Consider the following 16,065-nt stretch of genomic DNA (forward strand, 5'->3'; position numbering starts at 1 on the left):
ACACATGCACACACCCCTCGTGCTCCAAAGAGGGAAAGGGGATTAGGGAGAGAGGGCCTCTTGGCTGCAGTGTCTCTGTCACTCACCAACTACTGTGGCCCTCTGTGCTGAGTGTGAAGCCAGCCAGGCAGGCAGCCGGGGAGACAGTGAGCTTGCTCTAGGGAGCCAGCGCCATCTAGTGAGCACTGCTAGTTTTACAGGGACTGACCAATAGGAGAGGGGAGGCGGGGAAGGGGAGGGGAGAGGCGCTCTGTGGGAGACAGGGAATGGGATTACATAGTCATTAGTCTCTCAGTCAGATCTAGCTAAAGGTCTAAGGATGGAGCTTCTTAAGATTTTGAATGTGGACATTTGTGACAGCTGCTTTGTTACACATGAGAAGATTTCTGTAATATAGCCTATTTCAATCAAAATCAGAAGTTGTACATAAGACGAATGATCCATCATTGCTTGGTAATACATAGTAGGGCTGCACAATTAAACATTCAAATCTGAATCGCAATATTGACATGTGCAATATCTATATCACAAGAGATCCATATCGCATGCAATATTTTGAAACAAATCTCAGCCGCCTGTAATGTCAGTTTTTATAGTTTACTCAGTTCCTCCTTCTCACTGTTAGAGTCACGTTAAAGATGCACTCCAGGATCTTAAGCACAAGAAATTCGTAACATATCACACGAAATGGATGATGTAGTACACAATTGGATGATGTAGGACATTAAAACGGTTACCCATTTTGGCTCATGGACACCACTTTCAAAATGACTGGATGTAATTATATAAAAGTGTGAGAGTGCATCTAATAGTTGAAAGTCATCCTTACTCTCATCCTTTACTACCAGTTGAAAGTATCATCCTTACTCTCATCCTTTACTACCAGTTGAAAGTATCATCCTTACTCTCATCCTTTACTACCAGTTGAAAGTATCATCCTTACTCTCATCCTTTACTACCAGTTGAAAGTATCATCCTTACTCTCATCCTTTACTACCAGTTGAAAGTATCATCCTTACTCTCCTCCTTTACTACCAGTTGAAAGTCTCATCCTTACTCTCATCCTTTACTACCAGTTGAAAGTCTCATTAAGTCTCACTAAAAAGTTTCACTAATGTAAACCTTTTTTCAGAAGTCAATAGTTATCCTCATTGCTCCTGTTGCGTATACAAACAATGTCATGAGAGTAATCATCCTTACTCTCACACTGTACTACCAGCTGTACTATCTATCAGCCTGAAAGCTAGTATGTGTAATGCCAGTGTTGATCTGAGCTGTATTGCTTGGCTACAGTGACTGTTGTTTTTGTATCCGGCCGCCTGTGTATGTGTCTCTGTACACGTATGTGTGGCTATGGTGGCCCATGATCTGACCTCTCTATCCGCAGCACGCTGCACCAGCTGGGGGGGGTAGAGAGGGGCACCAGGAGGGCGAACTGTGTGCAGCTGGCGGGGCTGAAATCTCCCTGGGCCCCAGGGGACCCCACTCAATCTGCCTGTGGCTGCCGGCCCCCAGAACCAGAGCCACCCTTTGTCTGCTGTTGGAGGAACCCACCACCACAGTACTACTCATCATGACAGTACTACTCATACATCTGGGCTGTTCTCGGAAATTAAATCGCTGTTGGAATCTTGTCATATGCCAGGAAGGGAGATATTCTAGTGAAGTGAGAGCACTGATGTCATTGTGTCCCTAGAATGGATAGCATGTAGTAGAGGTCGACCGATTATGATTTTTCGACGCCGATACCGATTATTGGAGGACAAAAAAAAAGGCCAATGCCGATTAATTGGCCGATTTAAAATAAAAAATAAAAAGCCATGTATTTGTAATAATGACAATTACAACAATACTGAATTAACACTTATTTTAACTTAATATAATACATCAATAAATGCAATTTAGCCTCAAATAAATAATGAAACATGTTCAATTTGGTTTAAATAATGCAAAAACAAAGTGTTGGAGAAGAAAGTAAAAGTGCAATATGTGCCATGTAAGAAAGCTAACGTTTAAGTTCCTTGCTCAGAACATGAGAATATATGAAAGCTGGTGGTTCCTTTTAACATTAGCCTTCAATATTCCCAGGTTTAAAAATATATACTTCTCTGTATTGATTTTAAGAAAGGCATTGATGTTTATGGTTAGGTACACGTTGGAGCAACAACGGTCCTTTTTTGAGAATGCGCACCGCATCGATTTATATGCAACTTACCTTGGCTTCTTACTGCATTCGCGTAACAGGCGGGCTCCTCGTGAGGCAGGTGGTTAGAGGACTAGTTAACCATAAGGTTGCAAGATTGAATCCCTGAGCTGACAAGGTACAAATCTGTTGTTCTGCCCCTGAACAAGGCAGTTAACCCACCGTTCCTAGAATGTGGGTTAAGAATGTGTTCTTAACTGACTTGCCTAGTTAAATAAAGGTGTAAACGGCAAAATCGGAGTCCAAAATGACCGATTTCCGATTGTTATGAAAACTTGAAATCGGCCCTAATTAATCGGCCATTCTGATTAATTGGTCGACCTCTAGCATGTAGTGCAGTGGACTTTTATGTGCTTTTAGTCCATCGCTATGATTAATACCACTGCTGCTATTACTACACTTAACGAGCCTAATAATCTTGAGTTGATATTCACGCCATAAGAAGGTATCGACCATGCCCACAAATTGGGGAGAACAAACATTGTTTCCCATTGACCCCGAGGGCTCAATTTTCGGCTGGCGTTAAGGCGGCTCTAGTGTCAAAAGCACATTAGTTTGCCATTTAGTCACGTAAAAACTGGCACACTGGCATTTTGCAGCCCTAAGGCCAGGTTTGACATTTTACCTGTCTAACATCAGCGAGCTTGCGCTCATTTGGGAGGGGTTGGAAATATTTTAGGAGTGTCCTTAAAAACATGATCCAAAGTGCTAATTTTAGGCAGTGGAAACGCAGCCTATCCAGCGCTGTTTAGATTTGTTTATTTGTTCTCTTTTTTAGGCCTTATCAATAATGAATTTAATCTTGCTTATTGACAATGTTTGGCATGTCCATGCTCAGCCATAATGCAATTTACAGTAGGCCTAGATCCTATATCATTGTGAATGCTATTGAAGCCATGCAATTATACTGAACAAAAATGTAAACATGCAGCGCGACACATCTCCTTCGCATAGAGTTGATTAGGCTGTTGATGGTTGCCTGTGGAATGTTGTCCCACTCCTCTTCAATGGCTGTGCGAAGTTGCTGGATATTGACGGGAACTGGAACACGCTGTCATACACATCGATCCAGAGCATCCTAAACAGGCTCAATGGAGGCGGCTAATGGTAGAGAAATGAACATTCAATTCTCTGGCAACAGCTCTGGTGGACATTCCTGCAGTCAGCATGCCAATTGCATGCTCCCTTAAAAAATGTTGTGTGAATTGGAATTGATTTCAAGGCAATACATAGAATACCGTAAATACACAACTTGAAGCAACCACATAACCATCTCTGCAGCACTCCACCAATCAGGTCTTAATGGTAGAGTGGCCGGACGGAAGCCACTCCTCAATAAAAGGCACATGACGGCCCACTTGGAGTTTGCCAAAAGGCACCTACAGACTCTCAGACCATAAGAAACAAGATTCTCTGGTCTGATGAAACCAAGATTGAACTCTTACGCCTGAATGCCACGGGCCAAGTCTGGAGGAAATCTGGCACCATCCCTACGGTGAAGCATGGTCGTTGCAGCATGATGCTGTGGGGATGTTTTTCAGCAGCAGGGACTGGGAGACTAGTCAGGATCGAGGCAAAATGAACGGAGCAAAGTACAGAGAGATCTAGCAGCATTGTAAAAATAAAGGGTGGGTGTCAATGGAAATAGTCAGGGTGGCCATTGATTAATTGTTCAGCAGTCTTATGGCTTGGGGGTAGACGCTGTTAACGAGCCTTTGGACCTAGACTTGGCGCTCTGGTACCGCATGCCGAGAACAGTCTATGACTTGGTTGACTGGAGTCTATAACCATTTTTTGGGCCTTCCTAGTATATAGGTCCTGGATGGCAGGAAGCTTGACCCAAGTGCCAATTCTTTTCAGTCTCCTAAGGGGGAATAGGCATTGCCATGCCCTCTTCACCACTGTCTTGGTGTGTTTGGACCATGATAGATTGTTGGTGATGTGGACACCAAGGATCTTGAAACTCTCAACCCGCTCCACTTCAGCCCTGTCGATGTGAATGGGGGCCTGTTTTCCTGTAGTCCATGATCAGCTCCTTTGTCTTGCTCACGTTGAGGGAGAGGTTGTTGTCCTGGAACCACACTGCCAGGTCTCTGAAGTCCTCCCTATCGGCTGTCTCATCGTTGTCGGTGATCAGGCCTACCACTGTTGTGTCGTCAGCAAACTTAATGACAGTGTTGGAGTCGTGCTTGGCCACGCAGTCATGCGTGAACAGGGAGTACAGGAGTGGACTAATTACGCACCCCTGAGGTTTCCGGGAAGATGATGTGAGCCATGACCAGCTTTTCAAAGCACTTCATGACTGCTGAAGTGAGTGCTACGGGGTGGTAGTCATTTAGGCAGGTTACCTTTGCTTTCTTGGGCACAGGGAGACTGTCAGGGAGAGGTTGAAGATGTCAGTGAAGACACTTGCCAGTTGGTCCGCACATGCATTGAGTACACGTCCTGGTAATCCATCTGGCCCCGCGGCCTTGTCAATATTCACCTGTTTAAAGGTATTGCTCACATCGACCACAGAGAACGTGGTCACACAGTCATCCAAAACAGCTGGTGCTCTCGTGCATGCCTCCATGTTGCTTGCCTCGAAGCGAGCATAAAAGGAATTTATCCCATCTGGTAGGCTCCCATTACTGGGCAGCTCACTGCTGGGTTTACCTTTGTAGTCCATTAATAGTTGGCAAGCCCTGCCACATCCGACGAGAGTCAGAGCCACTTGGAAGACCCACTTACGACCAAGCTTTAACTTCCTGACTGATGTTGCTTCAATATAGCCACATAATTTTCCTTCCTCATGATGCCATCTATTTTGTGAAGTGCATCAGTACCTCCTGCTGCAAAGCACCCCCCACAACATGATGCTGCCACCCCCTGTACTTCACGGTTTGGATGGTGTTCTTTGGCTTGCAAGCCTCCCCCTTTTTCATCCAAACATAACGATGGTCATTATGGCCAAACAGTTCTATTTTTGTTTCATCAGACCAGAGGATATTTCTCCAAAAAGTACGATCTTTGTCCCCATGTGCAGTTGCAAACCGTAGTCTGACTTTTTTATGGCGGTTTTGGAGCAGTGGCTTCATCCTTGCTGAGCAGCCTTTCAGGTTATGTTGATATAGGACTTGTTTTACTGTGGATATAGATACTTTTGTACCTGTTTCCTCTAGCATCTTCACAAGGTCCTTTGCTGTTGTTCTGGGATTTGCACATTTTGCACCAAAGTACGTTCATCTCTAGGAGACAGAACGTGTTTCCTTCCTGAGTGGTATAATGGCTGCATGGTCCTATGGTGTTTATACTTGCGTAGTATAGTTTGTACAGATGAACGTGGTACCTTCAGGCATTTGGAAATTGCTCCCAAGGATGAACCAGACTTGTGGAGGTCTACCACTTCTTTTTCTGAAGTCTTGGCTGATTTATTTTGATTTTCCCATGATGTCAAGCAAAGAGGAACTGGGTTTGAAGGTAGACCTTGAAATACATCCACAGGTACACCTCCAATTGACTCAAATGATGTCAATTAGCCTATCAGAAGCTTCTAAAGCCATGACATAATTTCTGGAATTTTCCAAGCTGTTTAAAGGCACAGTCAACTTATTATATGTAAACTTCTGACCCACTGGAATTGTGATACAGTGAATTATAAGTTGTATAATCTGTCTGTCAACAATTGTTGGAAAAATAACCGACTTGCCAAACTATAGTTTGTTAACAAGACATTTGTGGAGTGGTTGAAAACCGAGTTTTAATGACTCTGACCTAAGTGTATGTAAACTTCCGACTTCAACTGTATACTTAAATGGGCAATCTGAGATTGGTATATCAACTGGGGACGACGTCGTCGATGCACTTATTAATAAAGCCGGTGGCTGAGGTGGTGTAATCCTCAATGCCATTGGATGGATCCCGGAACATATTCCAATCTCTGCTAGCCAAACAGTCCTGTAGCGTAGTATCCTCATCATCTGACCACTTCCGTATTGAGCGAGTCACTGTACTTCCTGCTTTAGTTTTTGCTTGTAAACAGGAATTAGCAGGATAGAATTATGGTTAGATTTACGAAATGGAGCCTCCCGAGTGGCTCAGCGGTCTAAGGCACTGCATCACAGTTCAGACCCGGGTTCAATCCAAAGCTGTGTCACATTTGTGCGGCTGGCTTCTGGGTTAAGCGAGCGGTGCGTCAAGAAGCAGTGCGGCTTGGCAGGGTCATGTTTCGGGGGACGCATGGCTCTCAATCTTCACCTCTCCTGACCCCTTAGGGGAGTTGCAGCGATGGGACAAGACTGTAACTACCAATTGGGGAGAGAAAGGGGTCAAAGTTCCCCCCCCAAAAATGATTTGACAAATGGAGGGTGAGGGAGAGCATTGTATGAGTCTCTGTGTGTGGAGTAAAGGTGGTCTAGAGTTTGTTTTCTCCCCCTCTGGTTGCACTAGAAGTGCCACTCACAACTTGTAGCTGTATAGTCCGTTTTTTTTTATGCTAGCATTCACTCATGTGGCTGCTAGCACCATCATGAAAAGGGACATGAGGGAAGCCCTACAATATTACGTCACAGAGTTTCTAAACCCAGAGGCGCAACATCCCGAGACTTCCGGGAACGCTTGTGAAACAGACCAAACAGACCAGGCCGGAGTTTGAGGTATTGAAAAGTCAATGAGAGAATTAATTTTCTTGAAATCGAAAGGCACAAAATAGATTTGTGTCAATGTCTTTAGTAGTTGAACATGTCATTACTCCAACCTCGTGACATAGGTTAACACATATTAATTTTCATGAGAAACTACTTTTTATCAAAGGGGTGCTTTTGATTTGATGGCCTGCACATGTGCATTTTGGCGCAAGACGACAGACTTGTTTCTACGCATGAGCTCAGTTAGCCAACGTTGCAATGACCTACAAGTGTGATCGGCAATTTCTATTGGAGAAGCAGTTTTAGCCTATCTTTATACTGTACTGTCTTTTGATGACGTTTTTCTAAGTAGTGAGAAAGCTCGGGAGCAGGCAATGACGACAAATAATCTTTAGACATGTTGCACTTTTCTTAAATGTAGTTTGTAATTGAGTAAAACAAGCAGACAACAAGTACATTGCATTATGAAAAAAAAGTTTGTGCTGTGAGCTAATGGACTAGGTACCGGTAACCACTGGTTGTTTTCCCCACGGGTTGTTTTCCCCACGGGTTGTTTTCCCCACTGGTTGTTTTCCCCACGGGTTGTTTTCCCCACGGGTTGGCGGGGAAGTCAAATCAAATTTATTTATATAGCCCTTCGTACATCAGCTGATATCTCAAAGTGCTGTACAGAAACCCAGCCTAAAACCCCAAACAGCAAGCAATGCAGGTGTAGAAGCACGGTGGCTAGGAAACTCCCTAGAAAGGCCAAAACCTAGGAAGAAACCTCGAGAGGAACCAGGCTATGTGGGGTGGCCAGTCCTCTTCTGGCTGTGCCGGGTGGAGATTATAACAGAACATGGCCAAGATGTTCAAATGTTCATAAATGACCAGCATGGTCGAATAATAATAAGGCAGAACAGTTGAAACTGGAGCAGCAGCAAGGCCAGGTGGACTGGGGACAGCAAGGAGTCATCATGTCAGGTAGTCCTGAGGCATGGTCCTAGGGCTCAGGGCTCAGGTCCTCCGAGAAAGAGAAAGAAAGAGAGAAAGAGAATTAGAGAGAGCACACTTAAATCACACAGGACAGGAGAAGTACTCCAGATATAACAAACTGACCCTAGCCCCCCGACACATAAACTACTGCAGCATAAATACTGGAGGGGGAAGTGTTCTTCTGATCATTCACGGTAGTTCACTGTGGGAGGAACAGTTAAACAGAGGGCATACAGAGTCAGTCTGGCTTTCACTCCTGTACTACCACAGTCACCAGCCACCACCCCCGCGTCCATTCCCAGAAGCCAAGTAGTCTCCTGGCCACCCCTCCCTTCTGGGCAGCCTGGTAATGACACTAATACACTGTAAGTGGATTGGCTTGAGCCAGCCCTGGATTTCACATAAGATGTCTGAGAGCCTCTGGGTTGGAGCAGCAGGGCAGCTGTGCCTGGGGCTACTTCCCGGTCACAAGCCTATGGCAGGGGGCATGGGAACACAATACACACACACACAGAGTCTGAACTAAATAAAATAGAGAATGTCTTTCATGGTCTGGAAGAACTGAACAGTGTACAGGATCTCTTTCTAATGGCCATTATCGTTTTAGTGCCCTCCTCTTATAACTTCACTTCTTCTTCATTTTCACACGTAGAGGAGTAAAGGACGCACCTTCCTCCCTACCCCTGTATTTACCCTGCGTGGATTAGCTGGGCATCCCAGGTTGATGGTAGGGGAATCTGTCCATGCAGGAAGTAGCCCACTGTTTACTCCCAGTTATCTAGGCATTCCAGAGGATCAGAGCTCAGACCACCTTGTTGTGTCTGAGTGTCTTAACTGGGGACATGACCGTCATCTCTAAGGGATCAACTCCTAAGTCTTTCTGGGCAATTCAGGTAGAAAATACAGCAAATCCCTGTAGCTTTGCATCACTAAAGGATCACCCCTTGACTTCTCTGGCCTCCATTGATTTTAGTCACCCGTATTTTGGCAGCCATTGTGGTCAGGGAGAAATTCAAACCAGTCTAATTGGAATCACCCATTGACTGAATGAATGGCAGTAGAGGCACAACCCTGATTTTACTTATGCAGGAAAATAAAAGTAAGGCGTGATATATCAGAAATTATGTAATATAATTATTTTCAACCTAAAAGATTGTCATGTAATTATAAATACAGTACAGTTTATACAGGTTTTTATACACATTGAATAAATAGCCTCTAAATACCTATAAACTAAGCTAAATTATGTATAATTTGGTCATATATTTATTAGTGTCTCCATTCTCAGTTAAACAGTGTAAAAAGAAGATAACATGAGGTACTTTTGTGCTATTGTCAGAGAGCTTCCTCTCCTGTCAGCTTGGCCAAATTGACAAAGTGGGTCCAGCCGCTCTCCCTCAGCAAGCTGCCATGGTACACAACCTACATGGTGAGGAGAAACAGCAGATCCCCAGGTACAGACAGATTTCTCCCTCTCTATCCTCCCTCTCTTAATCTCTCTCTCCATCTCTCTCCCCTTCCATCCATCCCTCCCTCCGTCTGGCCAGGTCTGGTGCTGCCCATGTCTCTGTGCTCATGTCGGTGCCTGGGCTGGGGGCTGGGGCACCGTTTGCCGGAGCGGCTGTCTCTGGCGGTGCCCAGACAAGCTGGTTGGAGGTTTGGAGCGCCCAGCCCTGTGTGCTGGAACGTGGCAGCCCGCCGGTCCCAGGGCTCCCGTCACAAGCCCATCTGCAAATCAGGCCCGGCTCCGGCCAAAGCATTAAATTAAATACTTGTTTGGGCTGATTAACAAATGGGCTGTGTTTTTTTTCTTCTTCTGAAAAATAAAAACCTGATTGCGTCAAATGAACAAGAAGATGGAGGTGTGGGTTCTTAGAATGGTCTCAGGAGCTGTGACGGTGTTGGACCGCTGAAAGTTTTTTGGTGAAGAACTCATCTGTCGGTGGAAGTGGCCCATCGAAGTCCATTCCCAGATTCATACAGCCACCTGCCTGTCTCAGTCCACTGACAAATGAACAATTAATCTGGTCTTGTAATTGAGTGGCATACAGTATGTTGCTTTAATTGTGCAATTGGATCTGTTGGAACAGTCTCTCTCAGAACTGATTCTGTGGGTGGCTGAGCTGAATTTTTATTTCAACTGTTTGCATCGTACTGCAAAAAAACAGTATTGTGTTGAATGCAGGACATTTTCTAAATCTGCCCAAAATATAACATGGAGTATCTGCCTACAGCAGCCCATTCAAGATGTTCAGAATTTGAGCTAGCAGAGTCATTATGACCAGGGCCAGCGTTGAGAGTTTGATAGAACACTATTGGATCAGTTGAGACTGAGAGTTGGAACTATATGTGGGTGTAACTGTCCATCCCCTTCTGTTCCACCTCTGGCTACCCCCTCTACATAGTCTGGTTCCCAGTTTGGGTTAACCCCCAGTCCAGGATATTGGACCATTTGCCTCACTGCAAACCCAGCACCACAGACTGAATATTGCAATGACCAAATACAGCTACACTCACACACTAAGTGCAATCTGGTGGGACACCTATTTGTAGCATTCATTAAAGACCACCCTGTCGGTCTTAACACTCTGTTACCTTCTGGCTTAAATCCAGTACATTTGATTAATTCAAAAGCTAGACATCTCCCTCTCAGTGACTTCATGCAATTAACTGTGTCACGCCCACTCTTCCGTCTGGTAGCAAATGTCTATACTTACATTTATGTCTTGTTTTGATCAGGAATAATTTATAGGCCTAATTTATTTATCTACCAAGTGTTAGTGGTGAGATCCTGTGACAGGCTGTGTGAGCGAGTCGGAGGAGAGACCTTGCTACCTATGGTGGCTCCTGTCCCCACGGCGTACTGCAGTGCGTTCAGCTGCTCTCCTCCCCTCCTGTCCTCCCCTCCCACAGACCCCAGCCTCACAGAGGCATACCGGCAAAGACCTCCGTCTCCTCAAATTAACATGAGCAGGTGTTTTTCTCTGATGTGTTAATTAAGAAAAGCTGCTGTCATTATGCTTTAAGTGGATGTTACAAATAGAACATGTTGTTTATTTTCTCTTCCCGGTGTAGAAAAAAAAGAAGTGATCAGAGCTGTCACAGAGGCGTGCGTGTCAGCCATCAGGATGGTGGGCTAATTACCAGGAGTTGGAAAACACAAAGTGCACGTTTTAGGATTTTCACGTCTCGTCCATTATAGAGGATTTCAGTGTGTCCATCCACACGAATGAGGCTGGAGCAGAAATGGCCTGATGCTGAAACTAAATGGAACTGAATATTGAACATAATGGTTATATTAGTATTATATGAGGAAGTGGAAGGACTTAAGAATGGTACTTTTTAGATCGTTGTTTGACTGTCGGTCTCATTGAAAATGTCCATCTTCCTGCCTACAGTAAAAATCTATTATAAAATGGAAAATATCAACAAGAAGAAATTAACAAGAAGAAGCACATTTGCATATGATTGTTTGCTACTTTTTAAAAACTCCATTCAAGTGCTATGACTTGTATCTTGGCAGACATTAGTGTAGTACCTTCCCTCTCAAGTCAAATTCCAAACGTCTTCCATTAACAGTTACCATAGCTTCTAGTATGCACCTTACACAGTAGTTGTAATACTACAGAACAATACACTGAGTATACCAAACATTAGTATCACCTTTTTGTCGTCAGAACAGCCTCAATTTGTCAGGCAAGGACACCGCAAGGTGTAGAAAGTGTTCCACAGGGATGCTGGCCCATGTTGACCCCAATGCTTCCCACAGTTATGTCAAGTTGGCTGGATGTCCTTTGGGTGGTGGACCATTCTTGATACACACGGGAAACTGTTGAGTGTGAAAAATCCAGCAGCGTTGCAGTTCTTGACACAAACCGGTGTGCCTGGCACCTACTACCACCACCTACTACCACCACCTACTACCACCACCTACTACCATGCCCCGTTCAAAGGCACTTAAGTGTTTTGTCATGCCCATTCACCCCCTGAATAGCACACATACACAATCCTTGTCTCAAGGCTTAACAATCCTTCTTTAACCTGTCTCCCCCTTCATCTACACTGATTTGAAGTGGATTTAACAGGTGACATCAATAAGGGATCATAGCATTCATCTGGATTCACCTGGTCAGTCTATGTCATGGAAAGTGCAGGTGTTCTTAATGTTTTGTCCACTCCGTGTATGTTAAAAAAGCAGATGTGCTGCCTATGCTCTCCAGTATCCTGTGTTGAACCCAGTGCTGTGCGTATGATGTAGCGCTGTGAGCTGAGATGTTGACACCCTTGTAATCCTGCTGTTGGTTATTAGATGGAGCAGGCTGTTGCACCAGAAGTTTTGTTTGGTAATGCGGGATAACCAGCTGCTTAGCAGATGTTGTTTTTCAGCTGCTGCCGCCCGGGAGGGTTAAAGGTGTCCGCTCTGGCCCCCTGATGGAGATTTGACCTCCCTCTCTACAGGGCTAGCCTAAATCCCGGGGCAGGAGGTTAGGGGTCCCCTAGTCTAACCCAAAATGAGGCAGATGATCGTTGGGGAGTGATTTCAGCCCTGAGATCGTAAACATGTTTTTATCATTTTGATCATGTTAATCCCAAAACATATCAAAGCCATATGATGAGAGTCTAAAAGCTATTGGTGTGAATGGATATTGAAACAGTAGCCACTTTAGAATGATACTGATTATAGGGGTAAGCTGTGTTACTGCACTTTAATGTAAAAACAATCATGTCTGCACTAAACACAATTGCGCATAGAGCTCAAAATAACTTTTAAACATGTTCCATAAAACCATTTCAAAATGTAATAAGTGGTTTTAACTGCTTTATGAGTGCCTACCTTACTGTTTTTGAATATATGGACTGGCAGGTGTCATGCACTAACAAAGAAACTCTCTCTCTCTCTCTCTCTCATATTCTACAGGAGAATATATCAAGAACTGGAGACCACGCTACTTCCTGCTGAAAACGGACGGCTCGTTCATAGGTTACAAAGAGAAACCACAGGACGCAGACCTACCCTATCCCCTTAATAACTTCTCTGTTGCAAGTGAGTCATCCACTGTGCTGGCTTCTAGTACGTCAATTCATCTAAATCAATAATATGCCACAGTGATAAGTAGGCAATGAGGACTCTTTCCCAAGGGATACCTACAGTTGAAATCAGAAGTTTACATACACCTTAGCCAAATACATTTAAACTCAGTTTTTCACAATTCCTGACATTTAATCCTAGTAAAAATCCCCTGTTTTAGGTCAGTTAGGATCCTCACTTTATTTTAAGAATGTGAAATATCAGAATAATAGTAGAGAGAATGATTTATTTCAGGTTTTATTTCCACATTCCCAGTGGGTCATAAGTTTACATACACTCAATTAGTATTTGGTATCATTGCCTTTAAATTGTTTAACTTGTGTCAAACGTTTCAGGTAGCCTTCCACAAGCTTCCCACAATAAGTTGGGTGAATTTTGGCCCATTCCTCCTGACAGAGCTGGTGTAATTGAGTCAGGTTTATAGGCCTCCTTGCTCGCACACGCTTTTTCAGTTCTGCCCACAAATTTTCCATAGGATTGAGGTCAGGGCTTTGTGATGGCCACTCCAATTGGACTTTGTTGTCCTTAAGCCATTTTGCCACAACTTTGGAAGTATTCTTGGGGTCATTGTCCATTTGGAAGACCCATTTGCGACCAAACTTTAACTTCCTGACTGATGTCTTGAGATGTTACTTCAAAATATCCATATAATTTTCCTACCTCATGATGCCATCTATTTTGTGAAGTGCACCAGTCCCTCCTGCAGCAAAGCACCCCCACAACATGATGCTGCCACCCCCGTGCTTCACGGTTGGGATGGTGTTCTTCGGGCTTGCAACCCTCCCCCTTTTTCTTCCAAACATAACGATGGTCATTATGCCCAAACAGTTCTATTTTTGTTTCGTCAGACCAGAGGATATTTCTCCAAAAAGTACGATCTTTGTCCCCGTGTGCAGTTGCAAACCGTAGTCTGGCTTTTTTATAGCGGTTTTGGAGCAGTGGCTTCTTCCTTGCTGAGCGGCCTTTCATGTTATGTCGATATAGGACTTGTTTTACTGTGGATATAGATACTTTTATACCTGTTTCCTCCAGCATCTTCACACGGTCCTTTGCTGCTGTTCTAGGATTGATTTGCACTTTTTGCACCAAAGTACATTCAACTCTAGGAGACAGAATGCGTCTCCTTCCTGAGCGGTATGCTGGCTGCGTGGTCCCATGGTGTTTATACTTGCGTACTATTGTTTATACAGATGAACGTGGTACCTTCAGGCATTTGGAAATTGCTCCCAAGGATGAACCAGACTTGTGGAGGCCTACAATTTTTTTTCTGAGGTCTTGGCTGATTTCTTTTGATTTTCCCATGATGTCAAGCAAAGAGGCACTGAGTTTGAAGGTAGACCTTGAAATACATCCACAGGTACGCCTCCAATTGACTCAAATGATGTCAATTAGCCTACCAGAAGCTTCTAAAGCCATGACATTGTTTTCTGGAATTTTCCAAGTCATTTAAAGGCACAGTCATCTTAGTATATGTAAACCTGACCCACTGGAATTGTGATACAGTGAAATAATCTGTCTAAACAATTGTTGGGAAAATGACTTGTGTCATGCACAAAGTAGATGTCCTAACTGACTTGCCAAAACTACAGTTTGTTAACAAGAAATGTGTGGAGTGGTTGAAAAACAAGTTTTAATGACTCCAACATAAGTGTATGTAAACTTCCGACTTCAACTGTATACTTAAAGGTGCAATCTGAGATTGGTATATCAACTGGACTTTTAAATGAATGATATACATGTACACCCATTGATTCTTGAAGAGGATAAATGATAAATGACATCAAAACCCTAAATAAATAAGCTTGTTTTACTCCACCTCAAAGCCTCAAAACATGGTCAAAAGTATCATTTTCATCTCATGGATAGTTCATCCTTGCATCCATATCTTTGTCTATGAATTTGAAAGTGGTTACATTTCTCGAGCCCCATCCCTCAGCTGTTTACCAAAACAACTAGACATACGCTGATAGCCACTAAGCTGGTGGAAACATTTGACTCCTTGGCACAGTTCCTACAACAAAGGCCAGAGTAATTACATGGACATGAAACAACTACAACAGTTTCCTATTGTCCCAACACACAACAGAAACACACAATGGCCTCAGATTTTCCTTATGATTGGCTGCTGGATAGTTTTTTTAGGGGAAAGAAAGGACAGTTTAAGGGGGTGGATCCATCCATCAATCCATCCGACCTTGCTGTGTTACCACTTGGACACATGGAGGGAGCTTTCTTTCTCACTCTCACTCTCACTCTCTCCTCTCTCACTTTCTCCCTCTCCCCTCTCGCTTTCTCTCACTCCATCCGTCAGGAAGCTAGCGCGGCCAGGTTTTAATCTAAAGGCTGGGGGAGAGAGGGTGGCCATACATCCGGCCCCGGCTGGCTTGGCAGCACTACAGTATTGCCACATCTGTTGTCCAAAGCTGGGAGGCCAGGTGGTGCTGGGACGCTGGCTGCTGTAGTCAAATGGGCCAGTGAAATGGAATGGTGCAGCCCCGCCTGCCTGCCTGTCTGTCCGTCCGTACTGTCACCAGAAGACGACAGACAGACAGACAGAGACAGACAGACAGACAGACAGACAGACAGACAGACAGACAGACAGACAGACAGACAGACAGACAGACAGAGAGACAGACATAGCCTGAGACACTCCCTGCCTGCCTACTTGCCTCCCTGACCAACGGGCTACAGTCTAATGTCAAACACTAAGTACGTCTCAGATAACTCACCTAAATGACTAGGAAACAATGCTATGGTACCTGATGAATATTTTTCCTTCTCCAGAGCCCCATATTTCTAATATATAGCATTTGTTAATTACATTTCAATATAGTTTGGAAAATTGAAGTACATAAATATGTGGAGAGTTCAAATGAAGATATAATGTTATATAACAATAATGCAAACTGATGAACTAATAGATACAGTAGGTGGTGGCCCTATCCCACTAGGGATTTCAGAATAGGGAAATGATTGCATATTACAGTAAACACTCCAATATAAATGCCTATTGATTGATGGCAGGACAGTTGCTGGAGCTCTCTCCTAGTATGTTTAGCTGAAGCAAAACAATCTCCTCTGTCTGTATTCCCCCTAAAATGACTATGTTGTGTCCAGCGCTACGACCTACTGGAACTCCGTCATGACCTTGTTTTCTCTGCGCTCAGTGGGAG

General features: G+C 44.1%; 1 protein-coding gene across 1 annotated transcript in view; it reads left to right on the top strand.

The window, feature by feature from the left end:
* Positions 1-16,065, top strand: part of akt3a (v-akt murine thymoma viral oncogene homolog 3a) — a 129,267-nt gene that overhangs the window by 88,056 nt on the left and 25,146 nt on the right. The window contains exon 3 of the mRNA XM_029685294.2: positions 12,722-12,847. Within this exon, the coding sequence (XP_029541154.1) occupies positions 12,722-12,847 (126 nt within the window). The remainder of the gene's footprint in view (positions 1-12,721; positions 12,848-16,065) is intronic.

The sequence above is a fragment of the Oncorhynchus nerka genome, linkage group LG16 (assembly GCF_034236695.1).
Source record: "Oncorhynchus nerka isolate Pitt River linkage group LG16, Oner_Uvic_2.0, whole genome shotgun sequence".
Taxonomy (NCBI): domain Eukaryota; kingdom Metazoa; phylum Chordata; class Actinopteri; order Salmoniformes; family Salmonidae; genus Oncorhynchus; species Oncorhynchus nerka.